General features: G+C 53.0%; 2 protein-coding genes and 1 long non-coding RNA gene across 14 annotated transcripts in view; 2 read left to right on the top strand and 1 right to left on the bottom strand.

Moving 5' to 3' along the window:
• The window catches only part of GATA1 (GATA binding protein 1), a 6,850-nt gene extending 1,655 nt beyond the window's left edge, over positions 1–5,195 (top strand). Inside the window, exons 2-6 of the mRNA XM_004281964.2 lie at positions 2,197–2,435; positions 2,942–3,319; positions 3,429–3,574; positions 4,108–4,233; positions 4,680–5,195. Of these exons, the coding sequence (XP_004282012.1) occupies positions 2,216–2,435; positions 2,942–3,319; positions 3,429–3,574; positions 4,108–4,233; positions 4,680–5,048 (1,239 nt within the window). The 5' untranslated portion in view covers positions 2,197–2,215 and the 3' untranslated portion in view covers positions 5,049–5,195. The remainder of the gene's footprint in view (positions 1–2,196; positions 2,436–2,941; positions 3,320–3,428; positions 3,575–4,107; positions 4,234–4,679) is intronic.
• LOC105748652 (uncharacterized) overlaps positions 1–12,244 on the bottom strand; it is a 20,627-nt gene extending 8,383 nt beyond the window's left edge. Inside the window, exons 1-3 of one of the 2 annotated variants that reach the window (XR_007474690.1) lie at positions 12,109–12,244; positions 6,186–6,448; positions 4,540–6,056 (exon numbers count right to left, since the gene is read on the bottom strand). This is a non-coding gene — a long non-coding RNA (uncharacterized LOC105748652). Of the gene's footprint in view, positions 1–4,539; positions 6,057–6,185; positions 6,449–12,022 lie in introns of both variants that reach the window. The other variant, XR_004478179.2, reaches the window with a different exon arrangement.
• The window catches only part of HDAC6 (histone deacetylase 6), an 18,948-nt gene continuing 13,539 nt past the window's right edge, over positions 12,118–17,526 (top strand). The window contains exons 1-8 of one of the 11 annotated variants that reach the window (XM_033409731.2): positions 12,118–12,239; positions 13,259–13,423; positions 13,508–13,636; positions 13,772–13,860; positions 15,998–16,082; positions 16,171–16,211; positions 17,181–17,277; positions 17,424–17,521. In XM_033409731.2, coding sequence (XP_033265622.1) covers positions 13,313–13,423; positions 13,508–13,636; positions 13,772–13,860; positions 15,998–16,082; positions 16,171–16,211; positions 17,181–17,277; positions 17,424–17,521 — 650 coding nt within the window. In that variant the 5' untranslated portion in view covers positions 12,118–12,239; positions 13,259–13,312. The other 10 variants (XM_033409733.2, XM_049704326.1, XM_012537506.3 and 7 more) reach the window with 10 other exon arrangements.

Here is a 17,526-nt window from a genome sequence, read left to right on the forward strand (position 1 = left end):
ACAGAGACAGAGAGAAGGGAGGAAAGAACAAAGAGAGATGGAGAGAGAGAAAAGAAGCAAAAGACAGAGACATGAAGAGAAAGAAGAAAAACAGAGACTCAAAGAAAGAGTAAGAGAGACAGAGAGACAAGAAAGAGGGGGAGACCCAGGAACAGAAAAGGAGAGCGAGACAGGAACTCAGAGAGAGATACAGATAGAATCATGGCGAGACAGAGAGGAAAGAGATGGATGAGGAGATGAGGAGGCAAGACACTCTCCCTAGGGAGAGACAGCAGGTGCCCTGGACCCTAGAGGAGGTTGGTGGTGGGCACACTGACAGATCCATCTCTAGCCCAGCACAACCCCTAACCCCGGGCCCAACTCTTAGCCTGTCTATACAATGGGTCACATAAGCGGAGGAAGATGGTCTTCTCTATATTTGTCACTCCACCCTACAGACAGGGAGACCAAGGCCTTCAGATTCACTGGGCAAGTCAGGGGCAGGGGTAGGTTTCTTGCCTCTTCATATGGGGCTGTGTGCAGGAGGGTGTGTTCATGGGTACGTGAGTAGTCAGACAGACATGGAAATAAGGCCAGAAGAGCCAGAGAGAGAGACTAAGGAAGAGACAAACAAGCAGAAAGAAACAGAGTGGGAGAGATGTACAGACACTCAGAGAGATGAATGGAGAGGGAAAAAGAGAAACAGAAAAAGATACAGAGAGCAAAGAAAGAGATAGAGAAACAAAGAGATAAAAAAGAGATAAAGAAGGAGAGAGACAATCAGACAGAGACATGGGAGGACAGAGAAAGGGAGGAGGAAAAACATTAAACATTTATAAAAGCACAGAAAGAGAGAGCAAGATGTATCATGGTAGCATAGAAAAATGGGAGGGAAATACAGAGAGCCAGACTTGAGAAGAAACAGGGTCAGGAAAAAAGAGACACAGGGAGACAGAGATACACACAGGGAAGGACAGAGGCAAACGGGCAGAGAGACCAAGCTGCCTTCTCCTAAGTCTTAGCTCGAGCCCTGTCACCACCTCCTATCCGGCAGATAGGGAAACTGAGGCCTGAGGATGGTGGGGACTGAAGGAACTTGAAAGCAGAACTATGGCAGACCTCCCCAGGGGACAGGGTATGGGTAGAGGGAACACCTCCCACCTGTCCCCCTCCTCAGAGGAAGCCAGTGGCCTTGGGGTGATTTCAAAAGTTGGGCGGGGATGGCAGAGATAAGCAGTGGGGGTACTGACCCCCCCATGGAGCAGGGAGGAACTGAGGGGCCCTCCGTCTGCAGACCCAACGGAGGTGGGGGAGGGGAGAGTCAAGCCGGAAACCATGGGGTTTCTGAGAAAGTCAGAAGGCAAGATGCAACAGATAGGGATGAAGTTGGGGAGCACAGGAGGGTGAACCCCAAGGTCCAGGGGGGTGACCAAGGAGTTCAAGGGACTCTGGCTCCACACCCCAGCCTACCCCACCTCGATTCTTTTAGAGGCGCAGGGGAGAAAGTGTGGGGGCAGAGGGGAGAAGAGGAAGCGGAGGAGGAGGAGGAGGAGGAGGAGGAGAGGAGAAAATGAGGAGAGGGAGAAAGAGATGAGCAGAAGGGGAGGGAGAGGAGAAGGATGAAGACAAAAGATGGGAGGGGAGGGAAAGGGAGGAGAAGGAGAGAGGAGTGGAGCAGATATAGAAAGGGGAAGGGGGGAGGTGGCTGAGCAAAGGGGAGGTGGAGGAGGAAGAGATGGAGGGAGAGAAGGGGGACCAGGGAGAAGAGGAGGAGGGGGAGAGGAAGAGGGGAAGAAGAGAGAAGAGGGAGGGAGGCAGGAGTAGAAAGAGAAGGAAGAAGGGGAAGAGGAGGAGAAAGAAGGGCAGCTGAGAGGAGGGAGGAGGGAGAGACGGGGGAGGGAGGAGGGCAAGGAGACGAAAGGGAAGAGGAGGAAGAGGAGGGTACAGAAGAGGGAGAGGAGGAGAGGAAAGATAAATGAGGAAGAAGGGGAAAGGAGCAGGATAGGAGTGAGAGGATGGAGTGGAAGATAAGGGAGAGATGAGGGAGGGGAGAGAGGAAGAGGAGGGGGAGAGGAGGCAAGAGGAGGGTACTAGGGAGATGGAAAGGGGGGATAAGAGGATTGAGGGGATGGAGTGGGAAGAGGGAGAAAGGAGGGAAGAAGGGGTAGAGAGGGGAGAGGAGGGCTTCTGTGTTGAGGACCCCTCCTGTTCTCACAGGTCAAACCCCAGAGGCCCCATGGAGTTCCCTGGCCTCGGGGCCCTGGGGACCTCCGAGCCCCTGCCCCAGTTTATGGACCCTGCCTTGGTGTCCTCACCACCAGAATCGGGGGTCTTCTTCCCCTCTGGGCCTGAGGGCTTGGATACAGCAGCCTCCTCCACCACCCCCAGCACCGCCACGGCTGCAGCTGCTGCACTGGCCTACTACAGGGATGCTGAGGCCTACAGACACTCCCCAGGTAACTTCCTTGGGTAGCTGTCTTGGCACTGGCTCTGTGTTATTGGGGTTGCCATGGAGACCCTTAGCTAAGGCAGAATCCTACTAAGAAGTCATCCTGAAAATGGCCGGAAGCCTTCACGTGGCTGTGCTGACCCCTAGTTAAGTCCAGACCTGGGAATGCCAATGCTCCCCAGCCTGCCATCTTGGGATAGCCATACTGGGAAGCAATGATGGAAGTAGGTGGTGGCCCGAGTTGCCAACTGATCTATGGGCTCCAAATCCCAACAAGTCATCCTCAAAGCCCACTTGGAAATGGCTGGAGGTTATTTCAGTTGCCAGAGTGACCAGTGGGGCTCAGGACCCAGGAGTCACCCAATGGCCAGTAGCTATTCTGGTCACCTGCAGAAAGGTTGGAAACTTGGCCACCATGTTGGGGCTCTTGGGCATTATTAGACCCTGAAAGCAAGATGACTTTAGACTGATTGCTCTTCTTCTTTCCTCCTCCTTTTCCATACCCCCCAATAGTCTTTCAGGTGTACCCACTGCTCAACTGTATGGAAGGCATCCCAGGGAGCTCACCATATGCTGGCTGGGCCTATGGCAAGACCGGGCTCTACCCTGCCTCGACTGCATGCCCCACCCGCGAGGACTCCCCTCCCCAGGCCCCAGAAGATCTGGATGGGAAAGGCGGCGGCAGTTTCCTGGAGACCTTAAAGACAGAGCGGCTGAGTCCAGACCTCTTGACACTGGGGCCTGCACTGCCTTCATCAATTCCGGTCCCCAGCAGTGCCTATGGGGGCCCTGACTTTTCCAGTACCTTCTTTTCTCCCACTGGGAGCCCCCTCAATCCAGCAGCCTATTCCTCCCCCAAGCTTCGTGGAACTCTGCCCCTAACCCCCTGTGGTGAGGTTCTCTAAAAGGGACTGGGAGGTGGAGGTTGGTGGGGGGGTGGTGGTCTAGGGCGAAGCTGGACTGAGCCTGGCTCCCTCTTCCCCTCTGTCCACCCCACCAGAGGCCAGAGAGTGTGTGAACTGCGGAGCAACGGCCACCCCACTGTGGCGGCGGGACAGGACGGGCCATTACCTGTGCAACGCCTGTGGCCTCTATCACAAGATGAACGGGCAGAACAGGCCCCTCATCCGGCCCAAGAAGCGCCTGGTAAGACCCAGGCCTGCCTCCACCGCTGTGCTCACCCTGTGCAGGGATTCCAGTCCTCACGCTCTACAAGAACCCACATCCCCCACCCCTTCCCCATCCACAAAGGAAGCCAGCTTTGTATGGGACCGCCTATCCTCAACCTATCCTCACAGTCTGCAAGCAGGAACCCCATCCTCTCCCTGCACTGCAGTTTTCATCCTCGGCTTCACACTGGGATCACCTTGGGGCACTTCGAAACCACTAGGGCCTGGGGCCCTCCCCACATGTATTGGTTTAATTGGTCTGGGATGCCGTCTGGGCAACAGGACTGTTTCTAACTCCCCAAGTGATTCCAGTGGATGGCCAAAGTTGGGTACTACTGGTGTATTCCCCCATATAATACCCAAAATCCCTATCCCGGCCAGGAAGTCCTGTCCTCACCCACACAGAACCCCCAGCCTTCGCCCTGTCAGAAACCCTGCCTTAACCTGACCCTCACCTCTTTTAGTCCTCCACCCACCAGTGTGCTCATCCTCACATTCTCTCTCCCCCAGATTGTCAGCAAACGGGCAGGTACCCAGTGCACCAACTGCCAGACAACCACCACCACACTGTGGCGGAGAAACGCCAGTGGCGACCCTGTGTGCAATGCCTGCGGCCTCTACTACAAGCTACACCAGGTGCCCCGGGGCCCCTCGGAGCCTCCCTCCTCTCTTCCCGCTTCCCTTCCTTCTGCTCCTCCCTTCTCCCTTCCCTTCTCCGTTTGTTATTCTCCTCCCTCTTCCTCCATGCCCCCTCCACCTTCCCCACCCCTCTCTCCTCCACTCCTTCATCTCCTTTCTTCCTCCTGCTCCCTCCTCCCTCCTCCTCCCTTGGCCATCAGCTAACTTCCACTCCCCCGTCCTAGACCAGGGGCAGCTCCCATTAGCCTGAAAGGCTTTGCCAAGCTCAGGGCCTCACAACCTCGGGATTCTTGAGGACGATACCTGTGCCACACCAGGGGCGCACTCCCTAGTCCTTGAACCAATTCCCTATTCTTAAGAAGTGGGGTGGAGAGAGCATCCCTGGAGGAGACGTAGAGGCAAGATGTGGAGTTGGGAAACACCCATGGCCTCCCTCTTGGCAGGTGAACCGACCACTGACCATGCGGAAGGATGGTATCCAGACTCGAAACCGCAAGGCATCTGGAAAAGGAAAAAAGAAACGGGGATCGAGTCTAGGAGGTACAGGAGCAGCTGAAGGGCCAGCTGGCAGCTTCATGGTGGTGGCTGGGGGCAGCAGTAGTGGGAATTGTGGGGAGGTGGCCTCAGGCTTGACATTGGGCCCACCTGGCACTGCCCACCTCTACCAAGGCCTGGGCCCCGTGGTGCTGTCAGGGCCTGTTAGCCACCTCATGCCTTTCCCAGGGCCCCTGTTGGGCTCACCCACAGGCTCCTTCCCCACAGGCCCCATGCCTCCCACCACCACCACTGTGGTGGCCCCACTCAGCTCATGAGGGCACAGAGCATGGCCTCAGGGCAGGGGTTGGTGTCCCTCCCCTCTTGTAGCCAGATGTCTGTCCAACCCAACCCTCTGGGCCCCAGACAAGCCTTGGCGTGGACATTCAAAGCTTTTGTAAAATAAAACCACCAGAGTCCTGAAACTGAATGTGTGAGTCTGTGTGGGACTAAATAAAGAACAGTGGTGGGGGGTTGTGTATCAGTGTCCGTGATTCTTTGATGACAGTGTGTGGCTGCCGTGTATGACCATGTGAGATGGCACGCAACGCTTCACGATTGTGACAGAATATGTGACACCGCGTGTGACGGCGTCCAGGTTGTATGAGACAGCACATGCAGCCACACGTCGTGGTGAGAGCTGGTGTGCAGCGGGCAGTAGGGATGAGGCTGTATGAGACGATGTGCGTGACTCCAGATGCCTGCAAGAGGCCAGGCACGGGTGACTGTGTGAGCAGACGTGGAGGTGTGCCCGTGACAGCGTGTGCTGAGGAAACACATGGGGTTGTGCACCACTCGGGGTGACCTTTGAGACAGCACGACAGCATATGCACTGGGCACAGAAGTGGATCCATACACATTTTGGAAAGTTGAACAAGAACTACTGTGTGACAGTGTGTGAGGCATAACAGTGTGACCGTGAGGGTCTGCGTGTCAGGATGTCTCTGTGGGTCTGGTGATGAAAGTATTTCTGTGCAAGTCTGTGTGTGTATGTGAGCGTATTGTGTGGTGTGGGCCATGTCAGTGTCTCTAAGTGGCTGACAATGGGAGCAGCCCTGTGTACACATATTTATTGAAGTGTTAACATGTATAGTTTCAGTTGGTGTAAGCTAGGGACCCTCTTCCAAGGGACATTAGACATGCTGAGGACAGGAAAGGGAGGAAGGGGTGGGGCAGGAATGGTAGCTGTCAAGAAGGTCAGAAGGCCAGTATGGGACCATGAGGTTGTCCATGGGCCTTCCTGTCACTCATCTCTTATCTCTTTCAGCCCAGCTCAGCCTGCAGCCCTGTGGGAAATGGTAGAGAACGAGAGGGGTAGATTAGGAGGACAAAATAGCCTCTGGGGGTGATATTTAGACCCTGGAGGTCGGGGAGCTCCCCACAGTACCATCTCCCTCCCCAACGCACCTACTCACCTGGGTAAACTGCTCCCCCCAGAGTGGCATCTGTACTTCCATTTAACAAACGCTTCCACAGAAACAGTCACCCAGTCAGGTGACATCCTAAGCCAGACAGGTTAAGTGGCTCACCCGAGGCCACACAGCTGATGGCACAGGGTTAGCCAGGCTCCATGGCTCAGGCTTCCCAACGGCTCCTAACAGCAAGCAGCGCCTTTGACTGAGTGCTCACTGTGGGTCGGCAATGCTGAGAGGCTTCAGTTGCTTTAGTTCATGAATACCTGAAAAAAAAAAAGACTAACGAAAGTACACTCATGCTCCTTTTACTAATGAAAAACTGAGGCTCAGAACTTGCCCTGACCACGCTGAGTTTAAGAAGTGGATTTTAGATGGACGACCCTCCCCTACCAAAGTGAGCCTTGCTCACACTTAACTGGGCTGCTTCTCTTTACAGCTTCTCCCCCCTGAAGCCCCAGAGGTGGGGACTGTGGGCCCGCACATCCTGAACACAGTATGCGTGAGCAGCTGTCCTCAACAGAACAGCACCCCTTCAGCAAGTCACCACACTAGCCCACTCAAGAATCACAGTAGTCCACACTCCTTACAGGAGCGCGCCCTGGCCCTGTAAAAGCCTCCTGCCTGGCTGCCCCATGGAATCCCAGCCCTCTTACCCTGGAGGAGCCCCTGTCTTCGTCTTGAACAGAAACCCCTCTCAGGGCACTTCCCTGGTGGTCCAGTGGCCAAGAATTCACGCTATCAATGCAGGGGGCCCGGGTTCGATCCCTGGTCAGGGAACTAGATCCCACATGCATGCTGCAACTAAGAGTTCGCATGCCACAACTAAAGAGCCTGCATGCCGCAACTAAGGAGCCCACCTGCCGCAACTAAGACCTGGTGCAACCAAATATAATAAATAAATATTTTTAAAAAAGAAACCCCTCTCAGAACCTGTGTGGAAATGTGCCTGGCCCCGCCTTGTTCAGGAACCCCAGTCCTCACTCCCTATAAGAACGGGTGCCCTAGCCTGGTACAGGAATCTGGTTCTGGAACTCTAAGGGAAACCTTTCTCTAATTATCAACAGGAAACCCATCCTGAGTCCGGACAGGAACACCAGCCCTCACCTTGCACAGGAGTAACCCCAGTCCTCCCATATGGCACAGGAACCTATGCCTTACTCTGGTTAGGAATCTCTGAGCTCACACTGTAAGGAAGTCCCTGTACCACCCCTAACAGAAATGCCTGTCTTGACCCTTTCCCCAAGCCTCAATCTCTTTATAGGAATCCTGTCTTGACCTTGGACAGGACACCTCGTCCTCACACTGTACTGGAGCCGTGCCCTCCAGGTAGCATTTTTAAAATACTTTGCTCATAAGAAAATCTAGTGAGTGTAGAAAATCTAGACTGAGTGTAGAAGCCCTTGCCTCCACGGTTGACGACTCCCGACGATGTCACTCTGCACAACAATCCTGATCTCGTGACCCACCCCGTAGAGTACGAAGGAACCCATGGACTAACTCTCAACATGAACCTCAGTCTTGAACTTACACAGAAAACCCTTTCCTGACCCTGTGTCAGGGACGCCCGTCCTGACCCTCTACTTTAAGCCCATATCTCATCCGATACAGGCACCTATGGCCTGACCTGGCACAGGACTTCCTTCCCAGACACTGTACAGGGCTTCTCATCCTCATCCTGTGTTAGCTCCATGGCCCTGACCCTCTACAAGAAGCCTTGAATACAACTGTACTGGAACTTCTGACCAGACTCTCTGCAGAAAACCTTTTCCTGACTCTCAACAGAAATCCTTAACTTGACTCATTTATAGGAAACTCTTACCTGATCCTTTACAGGAACTCCTAACCTTCCCCTCTGGAAATACTCTCCTGACCCTGCACAGGAAGCCCTGTGACTCTCTATGACAGCCCCTGCCCTGGGCTTGTCCCAGAAGCCCCACACTCGCCTTGCATAGGAGCTACTGTCCTGAGCCAACAGTAGAAACACTAACCTGAATCTCTGAAGGTGACAGTGTCCTACCTCTGCACAGGATCTCTGTCCTGACCCTGCGTGGGACCGCCCTCTGAGTCCCAGCAGGAACTTGTGTCCTGAGCTGGTACAGAAAACCCCGCTCTCACCCTCCACAGGAACCTCTGACTTGAGAGACATCCAAGAAATGAACCAGTATAAAAACACCTGGAGCTTCCCTGGTGGCACAGTGGTTGAGAGTCCACCTGCCAATGCAGGGGACATAGGGTCGTGCCCCGGTCCAGGAAGATCCCACATGCCGCGGAGCGGCTAGGCCCGTGAGCCATGGCCGCTGAGCCTGCGCGTCCAGAGCCTGTGCTCCACAACGGGAGAGGCCACAACAGTGAGAGGCCCGCATACCGCAAAAAAAAAAAAAATTAAAAACACCTGTACTGCATAGAAACCTCTGCTCGGACCTTGTTAAACAATCCAGAATCTGAATCACAATGATCACCTGTCCGGAGCCTGTACAAGAACCCCAGGCCTAACCCCTAATAGGATCAGCTGATCTGCGTCTCTGGGAACCTAGCTCTGATCCCATGCAGAAATACCTGGCCTGAGTATGTTGTGATCCTCTGGCCTGACCCTCTACAGAAAACCACCCTTCTGGCCTCTAAAGGAACAGCCAATCTTAATCTGCACGAGAAAAAAATGCGTTCACATTCTTCCCTCTCACTCTATACAATGCCTCCAACCTTCATATTTTTCTACAAACCTGCCTTACCAGATAATAGAATCATTCTCCTGACCCCAGACAAGAGACACTAACTTGACCCTATAGAGAAACCCCTACACCTACACAAGAACCCCTGTGCTGATACTTAAAGAGAATTCTCTATAGCAGCGCTGTCCTAAAGAAATACAATTTGAGTCACATGTGTAATTTAAAATTTTCATGTAGCTGCATTAAAAAGCAAAAAAACAGGTGAAGTTAATTTTAATGATATATTTTACTTTACCCACTATAGTTAAATACAGTTGACCCTTTAACAATGAGAGGGTGGTTAGGGGTGCTGACACCCCTAGGCAGTAGAAAAATCCGTGTATAACTTTATAGTCATCCCTCCATATCCTCGGTTCCTCCATATCTGCAGTTTCACATCTGTGGATTCAACCAATCTCAGGTCATGTAGTACTGTAGTATTTATTGAAAAAAAGCTGCATATAAGTGGACCCACTCAGTTCAAACCCGTGTTGTTCAAGGATCAATGGTATTTCATTTCAATATGCAATCAATATAAAAGTTATTGACATATTTAATTTTTATACTAATTTTTTTGGAAATCCAGTGTGTATTCTACACTTACAGCACACCTCAAGTTGGACTAGTCACATTTCAAGAGCTCAGCAGCCCCATGTGGCTAGTGGCTACCACACAGGACAGCATAGCTCTGTGAATTCTATAGAATCTTGTAGCAGGCACTGCTATAGGCTCTTCAAACCTGTCCCTTTTCTTCCTAAGCTCACACACTTTTCCAACTTCCCTTACAGTTAGATGTGGACATGTGACAGAGCTCTGACCCATGGAGTGTGGGCGTGACATATCACACTTCCAGGCCTGGCCCCTAGAAGTCTCTCACACAGTCCCCCACTTTCTCTTTCCCCATCTACCTGCTGAATAGTGAGAACTCCAAGGGCTCAGAGGAGAGCAGAACTGCAAAATGGAAGTTGCCTGGGTCCATGAATGACCAGTAATAAATATTCACAGTGGATTCTGTATGAGTAAGAAACATGTATTGGGGCTTCCCTGGTGGCACAGTGGTTAAGAATCCGCCTGCCAATGCAGGGGACATGGGTTTGAGCCCTGGTCTGGGAAGATCCCACATGCCGCGGAGTAACTAAGCCCATGTGCCACAACTACTGAGCCTGCACTCTAGAGCCTGTGAGCCACAACTACTGAGCCTGAGTGTCACAACTACTGAAGCCCGCGCGCCTAGAGCCCGTGCTCCACAACAAGAGAAACCACTGCAATGAGAAGCCCATGCACCACAATGAAGAGTAGCCCCCACTCGACAAAACTAGAGAAAGCCTGTGCACAGCAATGAAAACCCAACGCAGCCAAAAATAAAATAAATAAATTTATATAAAAAAAAGAAACATGTATTTGTGAAGCCCGAGATTCTGGGTTTTACAGCAGCTAACATAATTTAGCCCAATTAATAACAACCTCTTGACTGAACTGGACATGAACACCTAATCCTAGTATCTATATGAACACAGATCTGAACCTGTACAGAAACACCTGTGCTGACCCTGAATTGGGCTGCCTAATTCTTCATAGGAATCTGTCATGATGCAGTCTAAGGAGCCCCATCCTGAATTTGTATGGGAACCCCTAGTCTGGAGCTCCCTAGAAACAACTGGTCTGCCCTGTATAGAAACCCCTGCTTAGTTCAGTAGAGGAACAACACTATAGAAACTATAGGAATCCCTATCCTCACTCTGTCCAGGAACATTTGCTTGACCCAGTACAAGAACACCAGAAATGACCTGACCCTGTCCATGAACCCCTGTCCTCACACCTCACACAAAAGGAATACCTCGCCTCAGGAAACATGTAACCTCTGCACTCAACCTGTAAAAGAATCCCAGCCAGAAAAAGGAAACCAAAGACTGACACCCTACAGCAGGGATCATCAAACTATGGCCTTCAGGCCAAAGCTAGACTACAGCCTGTTTTTACATTTTTTAAGGGAAAAAAAAAATAAAGGAGACAAGGGGAAGGAAAGGGAGGGGAGGGAAGGGGAGGGAGAGAAGAAGGAAAAGAAAGAAAGGAAAGCAAAGAAAGAAAGGGAGGGAGGAGGGGAGGGGAGGGGAGGAAGAAAGAAAATGTCACAGCAGCAGTACGCGGCTTGCAAAGCCTAAAATATTTACTATCTGGCCCTTTATAGAAAAAGTTTGCCAACCTCGGCTCTACAGGAACCTCTCTTCTGACAATACAGAAAAAATAGGCCTTGGCCTTTACAAGACTTCCTACTCTTTTACTTTGCAGGCATCACAACCTCAGAATGTTCCTCAGTGTGTATCATTGTATATATGTTTTCTTTGGTGTATCTGGAGGTTTAAAAGTCTTAGGGCTGTGACCCTCTTCCACTGGGACAAAAAGACACGTTCAGGTAGAAAAAGAGTGTAAGGGAAGAGAAGGCTGGAACTGGGGTTTGCAAGAGGGTAAGAGGGCCCGGCTACTGGGCGGCGGGGCTGTCAATCTGTTAGTTAGTCAGCGATGCTGAACCCCAGACCGCTTATCTCTCCCGCCCCAGCCTACAGCCCGGTAGGAAATGGTGAAGAATGAGAGAGGGAGATTAGGAGGACAAACCGGCCTCCTACGGGTCTGACATTTAGGCATTTAGACACAGTGTGGGGGGGAGTTCGGGGGTGGTACACAGTGGCAACTCCCCCTACCCCCTAGGCACACACCTTCTATTACAGCTTGGGGGCAGAGGTGACCCAGTGGAGGGAGCCGACAGGGAGAGCCGCCGCCCAAAGAAAAACTCCCGTCCTGAGGTCCATTCTGGCTCCGGCACTATAATTACCACAATTTTCCAGATGAGGAAACTGCAGCCTAGAGATGCTCAGTAACTTGCTCAAGGTCACATGGCTAAGTCGCATAACCTCAGTTTCCTTATCTTCAAAACAGCTTTAAGGAACTACCTCAGAATTGTGGCCTGCGACAATGCCTGTCACATATTACTTGCTATCATCACAGTTATTTGCCTCTACTAAGACTCCTTCCGCTCCACCATTCATTTTCCCGGCAGAATATTAATAGCTAACATTTGGTGAGTGCTTCCTGTGTACCACCTTAGCGAATATGAACTCAGAAAATCCTCACATTTATTAGCATCACCACTCCCATTTTGGCCGCCACCAGCCTTGTCCACTTCCCACCGCGCTCCAGGCCCACCAGCCCGCCCTCACTACGTCATCACGGCGCGTCCCGCGGGAAGCCACTGGGAGGAGAGAAGACGCCCCTTTCTAACGGCCTTGCTTGCTTGCACTCTTGAGTTAATCGCACGGTACAGTTGGCGCCGGTCCGGAGGGCTCCTAAGGTAACACTTGACAGGGACGGAGGGACGGCGGCCATGGCCGCCAGGACGACAGCGGCGGTGGCTGGGGGAGGCGCGAGGTTGACCCCGAGCGCATCGTCCAGCCGCTGGCGCGCGCTTCATACAGACGCAGCACGGCCTGCGACGCCAGCTCTCGCGCAGACCCGCAGTTTGTGAGTTCGCGGGAGGTGTGGCCCGCACGAGGGGCGCGGCCTTGCGGCAAGACCCCCAGTGTGGGAGGGATTGGGGCGGGCTGTAGAGAGCCCCGGCCCAACGGAAAAGAGGGTGCTCAGGGAATTTTGAGGCGTAAGCCAAAGGCGGAGTTTGAAAAAGGGGCTGCGCCCGCGTCGACGGCGGGGGCGGGAAGGGGGAGGGGCTAGCGGGAGGTGGCTCGGAACTGGCTGAAGGGGCTTGGTGAGGCGTTAGGGATTGGGCCTGGGTAGGGGGTGGGGCCTGGAGGAAGGAAAGGGGCAGTCCCCTGAGGAGCTGGGCTTGTTGAAACGTTAGGGGCGGGATCTAGCCAAGTGGAAGGTGCCGGTCGGGCCGAAAAGGGGTGGAGTTAAGTGGATCGTTAAGGGTGGAGTCGGGGCCCTGGCTGGGTCTGGCTGAGTGAAAGAGTGGGTGATTATCCCGGGAGATTGGCTGGAATGGGCAGGTTTGAGAAGGGGTGGGGTCTGGGCGAGGCTTTGAGGAATGAAAGGGTCTGGGAATGGGGCTTGACAGAGCGGAAGGGGCGGTGATTAGCTGGAAAGGGAAGGCTCTAGAACGGACTGAGCCAGGGGGTTAATTGCTCTGTGAAAGGGCAAGACTTTGAAAGGAGAAAGAATAGTGTTAAAGGAGTGGAGCCTAGTGGAATGGGCGGGACCAGGTAGAATGGACACCCTGCTGGAGGGAGAGAGCCTTCAGAGGCAGAGTTTAGAAGGTGGTGTGGAATAGATAGCAAAAGGGATAGAGACTAGCGTAGGGGGCGGGGCCTGGGAAGGGCTGGAATGTAGGGTTTTCAGGGCGTTGGGCCCTTTCAGAGTCACCTCCACCCCACCCCCAAGAAACGCGTGAGGGGTGAAGTCTCCCCAGCCATGACCTCCACCGGCCAGGATTCCACCACAACCAGACAGCGAAGGAGTAGGCACAATCCCCATCCCCCCGCCCACGACTCCAGCGTCACCTCGGTGAGACCCCAGACCTCGGTGAGGCCCCAGACCTGCCCTGATGAGGGGGAGGGGGAGCAGCGGACCGTGCGTTGGACTCTGACCCTTCTCTCTGTTTGGCAGAAGCGAGGTGTTAAAAAGGGTGCCGTACTCCGCTCCAGCCCCAATCTAGCGGAGGTAAAGAAGAAAGGCAGAATGAAGAAGCTTAGTCAAGCAGCCGAGCAAGACCTAGTCGTGGGGCTGCAAGGGCTGGTGAGAGGGGCCTGGCCGCAATTTAACCTCCTGTGACAATCAAAACCCTGAGCTTCTCCATCCTGGACAGTGTGGGATGCTCCCTCTGACTCAGGCCCTCAGTGCATCAGTCTCTCCCATTTTTTTTCCTTGCAGGATCTGAACCGGGAGGCCAGGACACTGTCTGGCACTGGCTTGGTGTTCGATGAGCAGCTAAATGAATTCCACTGCCTCTGGGATGACAGGTGAGGCTGGCTCCTCCAGGCCATACCCAAGCCATACAAAGACAAACACTTAGACCACATTAGAAGAACGAATCCTGTCTTAATCTAGCCTAGAGAATGGAAGCAGATGATTTAGGGAGATGGGGCTCAGGCTTGAATGGGTTGTTTTCATTTAGCCAACAAACATTTATTGAGTGCCTTCCGTGTGCCGGAGATGGTGATACAAATGTGTCAGACAAGACCGACAGGGAGCTGACAGATGAGTAGGAGAGCAGGTCACTAAACCGCCATCAGCAGTGTGAGGTGTTTAATGAAGGAGGACCTAAGACCAGAGCTTTCAAGAGTGTTTAATAGAGGACCCTAGACTAGCATCCAGGGTTCCCAGAAGGATTCCTTGAAGAAGGGATGTTTGTGCTGAAATGGAAGAATTACACTTCCCATTCAGTCACACATTACAATCCATCAGCAAATTCTTTTGGCTCTGTGTTTGAAATGTATTCAGTATCTGACCTTTCCTCACCGCCTCCACTGCCACCACCATCATCACTCACCTAGACTTGCAGAGGCCTCCCTGTTTCCACCCTCACCCCTGCTGCCTGTTCTTCACACAACAGCCTAAAAAAATATGTACGAGATGATATTCTCTCTCTTAAAGTCCTTCAAGGGCAGGGTGTTACCCTGAAGGTAAAGTTCAAATTCTTCATCCTGGCCTCTAAGGTTCCATGTGATCTGGCTCCATATCACCACGGTGACCTCGTCAGCCAATCCTCCCCCTCATTCGCTTTGCTTCACTTCACACACACTGATCCCCTTGCTGTTCTTCCAACATGCGAGGCACTCTCTCATCTCAGGCCTTTACCCTGGCCAATCCCTTTTCCAGAGATTCATTTCCACCTACTTGTCTCCTAGTTAACATTCACATCTCAAGGAGACCCTCCGAGAGGACTTTGCCTAGCCACTCCCCTTCCCCCACACCTGAGCATCAAGATATTCCTAGCCCATGCCATTGTTTGTCCATTATTATACTTATGTGTTTACTAGTTTAGTATCTATCTCCCCTATCCCAGTGGAAGACTCAGGATGGCAAAAGACTTCATTATTGAATACATATCTACCGTCTCCTGAGGCGCTAGGGACAGGCAGTACACAAAACAAACAAAACTCCTGCCTTTGTGGAGATTACATTTCAGAGGAGGGAGACAGATAGTAAACAAGGAAAAAGCAAGTGATAAAGTGTGTTAGAAAGAGAAGTGTTGTGGAGAAACACTGAAGCGGGAGGGAGAGTAGCAGAAAGTGCAGTGGAGGGGACTCTTCAGTTTTAAATACGATGATCAAGGAAGGCCTTACTATCTGAGCAGGGATCTGAAGGAGGTGAGGGAGTGAGCTATGGAGGCATCTGGGAGAAGATTGTCCTGGGCAGGAAGAAGAGCTAGTGGAAACGTACTTGGTTTGACTGAGGAACAGGGAGGAGCCCAGTGTAGGAGAAGCAGTGAGTGATGGAGAGAGCAGTAGGAGATAGGGGTCAAAGAGGGGATGGGGCAGGTCGTCAAGGGCCTTCATTGGCTTTTACCCTGAGTGAGCTGGGAGCCAGGAGAATTTTTTTTTTTTTTTGCGATACGCGGGCCTCTCACTGTTGTGGCCTCTCCCACTGCGGAGCACAGGCTCCGGACGCGCAGGCTCAGCGGCCATGGCTCAGGGGCCCAGCCGCTCCGCGGCATGTGGGATCTTCCTGGACTGGGGCACGAACCCCTGTCCCCTGCATCGGCAGGCAGACTCTCAACCACTGCGCCAGCAGGGAAGCCCCAGGAGAAGTTTTTGAGTAGAGGAGGGACGTGACCTGATTTGAGTTTTAACCAGTGTCTGGGCTGCTGTGCAGAGAAGGGACTGTTGGGGGAGCAAGGGCAGAAGCTGGGAGGCCAGCTGAGTGCAATAGCCCAGGCGAGAGATTATGGTAGCAGCAGTGGGGGTGATAGGAGAGGGCCAGGCTCTGCATATATCATGAGAACAGAGACCAACAGACGCCAGGGATGACTCCAAAGTTTCATGCGTCAGCAGCTGTGGAAGGGCAGATGGGGAAGATGTGCAGAAACAGATGTGGTGCTCACCAGTGTCATATATATCTGTATCTATATCTGTATTTGTATCTCTGTCAACCCAGCTTCCCTGAAGGCCCTGAGCGGCTCCATGCCATCAAGGAGCATCTGATCCAGGAGGGCCTCCTGGATCGCTGTGTGTCCTTTCAGGTGAGTCCCCCAGCCGACATCCTGGGCAGAGGGCAGCAGCTGGTGGGACAGCCTGAGCCTTAGCACTTTATTCCTCATGTCTCCCCAGGCCCGATTTGCCGAAAAGGAGGAGCTGATGTTGGTTCACAGGTGAAGGCTTAGGGGCCTTGTAGGGATGGGGAGGAGGCTGCCCTGGGCCAACCAGGGCAGGCCAGATGCTTTGGGAAGGAATGTCATGGGCTCTGTGGTCTTGGGCAAGTCACTGAGCCTTTCTGAATCTCAGTGTCATCACCTGTAACTTGGGGGCTAGTAAACATGAGCTCCTCAGGAGGGCTTGATATGTGTCGGGTGCTTAGAATGGTGCCTGACATATCATCAGTCCCTGATGAGCTCTTTTTGTTATTATAATCTGATGTGTAAACAGATGATGGATATGTGGACAGAGTGATCAGGGGGTTCCCCCAGGGGGCTGAAGGAACCCAGAGTAAGAGTCCTGATGTGGTATGGCTCAAGGAAAGTTAGTGTGGCAGAGGGGGTATCTTAGCTGAGCTTTAAGAGGAGAAAAAGAATGAGTCCCATGAAACAGAAGGCTGAGGAAAGGGAGATGCAGACAGCTGGAACTGTCTGGTCAAAGACCTGGAGGTACTGGGCTTCCCTGGTGGCGCAGTGGTTGAGAGTCCGCCTGCCGATGCAGGGGACACGGGTTCGTGCCCCAATCCGGGAAGACCCCACATGCCGCGGAGCGGCTGGGCCCGTGAGCCATGGCCGCTGAGCCTGCGCGTCCGGAGCCTGTGCTCCGCAACGGGAGAGGCCACAACAGTGAGAGGCCCGCGTACCGCAAAAAAAAAAAAAAAAAAAAAAAAAAAAAAAAGACCTGGAGGTAGGATTTGATGTGGCCAGAGTAGAGGGCAAGGGTTGTTACTGGAAATGAGGCAGGCTGGGGAAGAAGCAGGGAAGGTATCCTACATCCCAGCTATTCCCTGGATTGACAGTTGAGGAGGCCTGACTTGTCCAGGGGTTTGGTGCATGGAGGACTCAGCTGGGAAGGGGATAGGGCCCTGGTTCAGGGCCAGGGAGGGAGGCGGGCCCCTGAATCCCATCCCCCATCTATGTACCCAGTCTAGAATACATTGATCTGATGGAGACGACCCAGTACATGAATGAGGGGGAACTCCGTGTCCTAGCAGATACCTATGACTCAGTTTATCTGCATCCGGTATGGATGAGAACTGTGAGGGCAGAGGGTGGTGGCAATCCCGGGGTCCCCCATCCCTACATCCACCCCACCTTGGAGCGGGGCAGCTGAGTGGACAGGGCTGCTATCTCCCTCACTCCCTCTCTGGCTCCCCACTGTCTCTCCAGAACTCATACACCTGCGCCTGCCTGGCCTCAGGCTCCGTCCTCAGGCTGGTGGATGCAGTCCTGAGGGCTGAGATCCGGAATGGCATGGCGATCATCAGGTAGG

The sequence above is a fragment of the Orcinus orca genome, chromosome X, assembly GCF_937001465.1.
Source record: "Orcinus orca chromosome X, mOrcOrc1.1, whole genome shotgun sequence".
NCBI lineage: Eukaryota > Metazoa > Chordata > Mammalia > Artiodactyla > Delphinidae > Orcinus > Orcinus orca.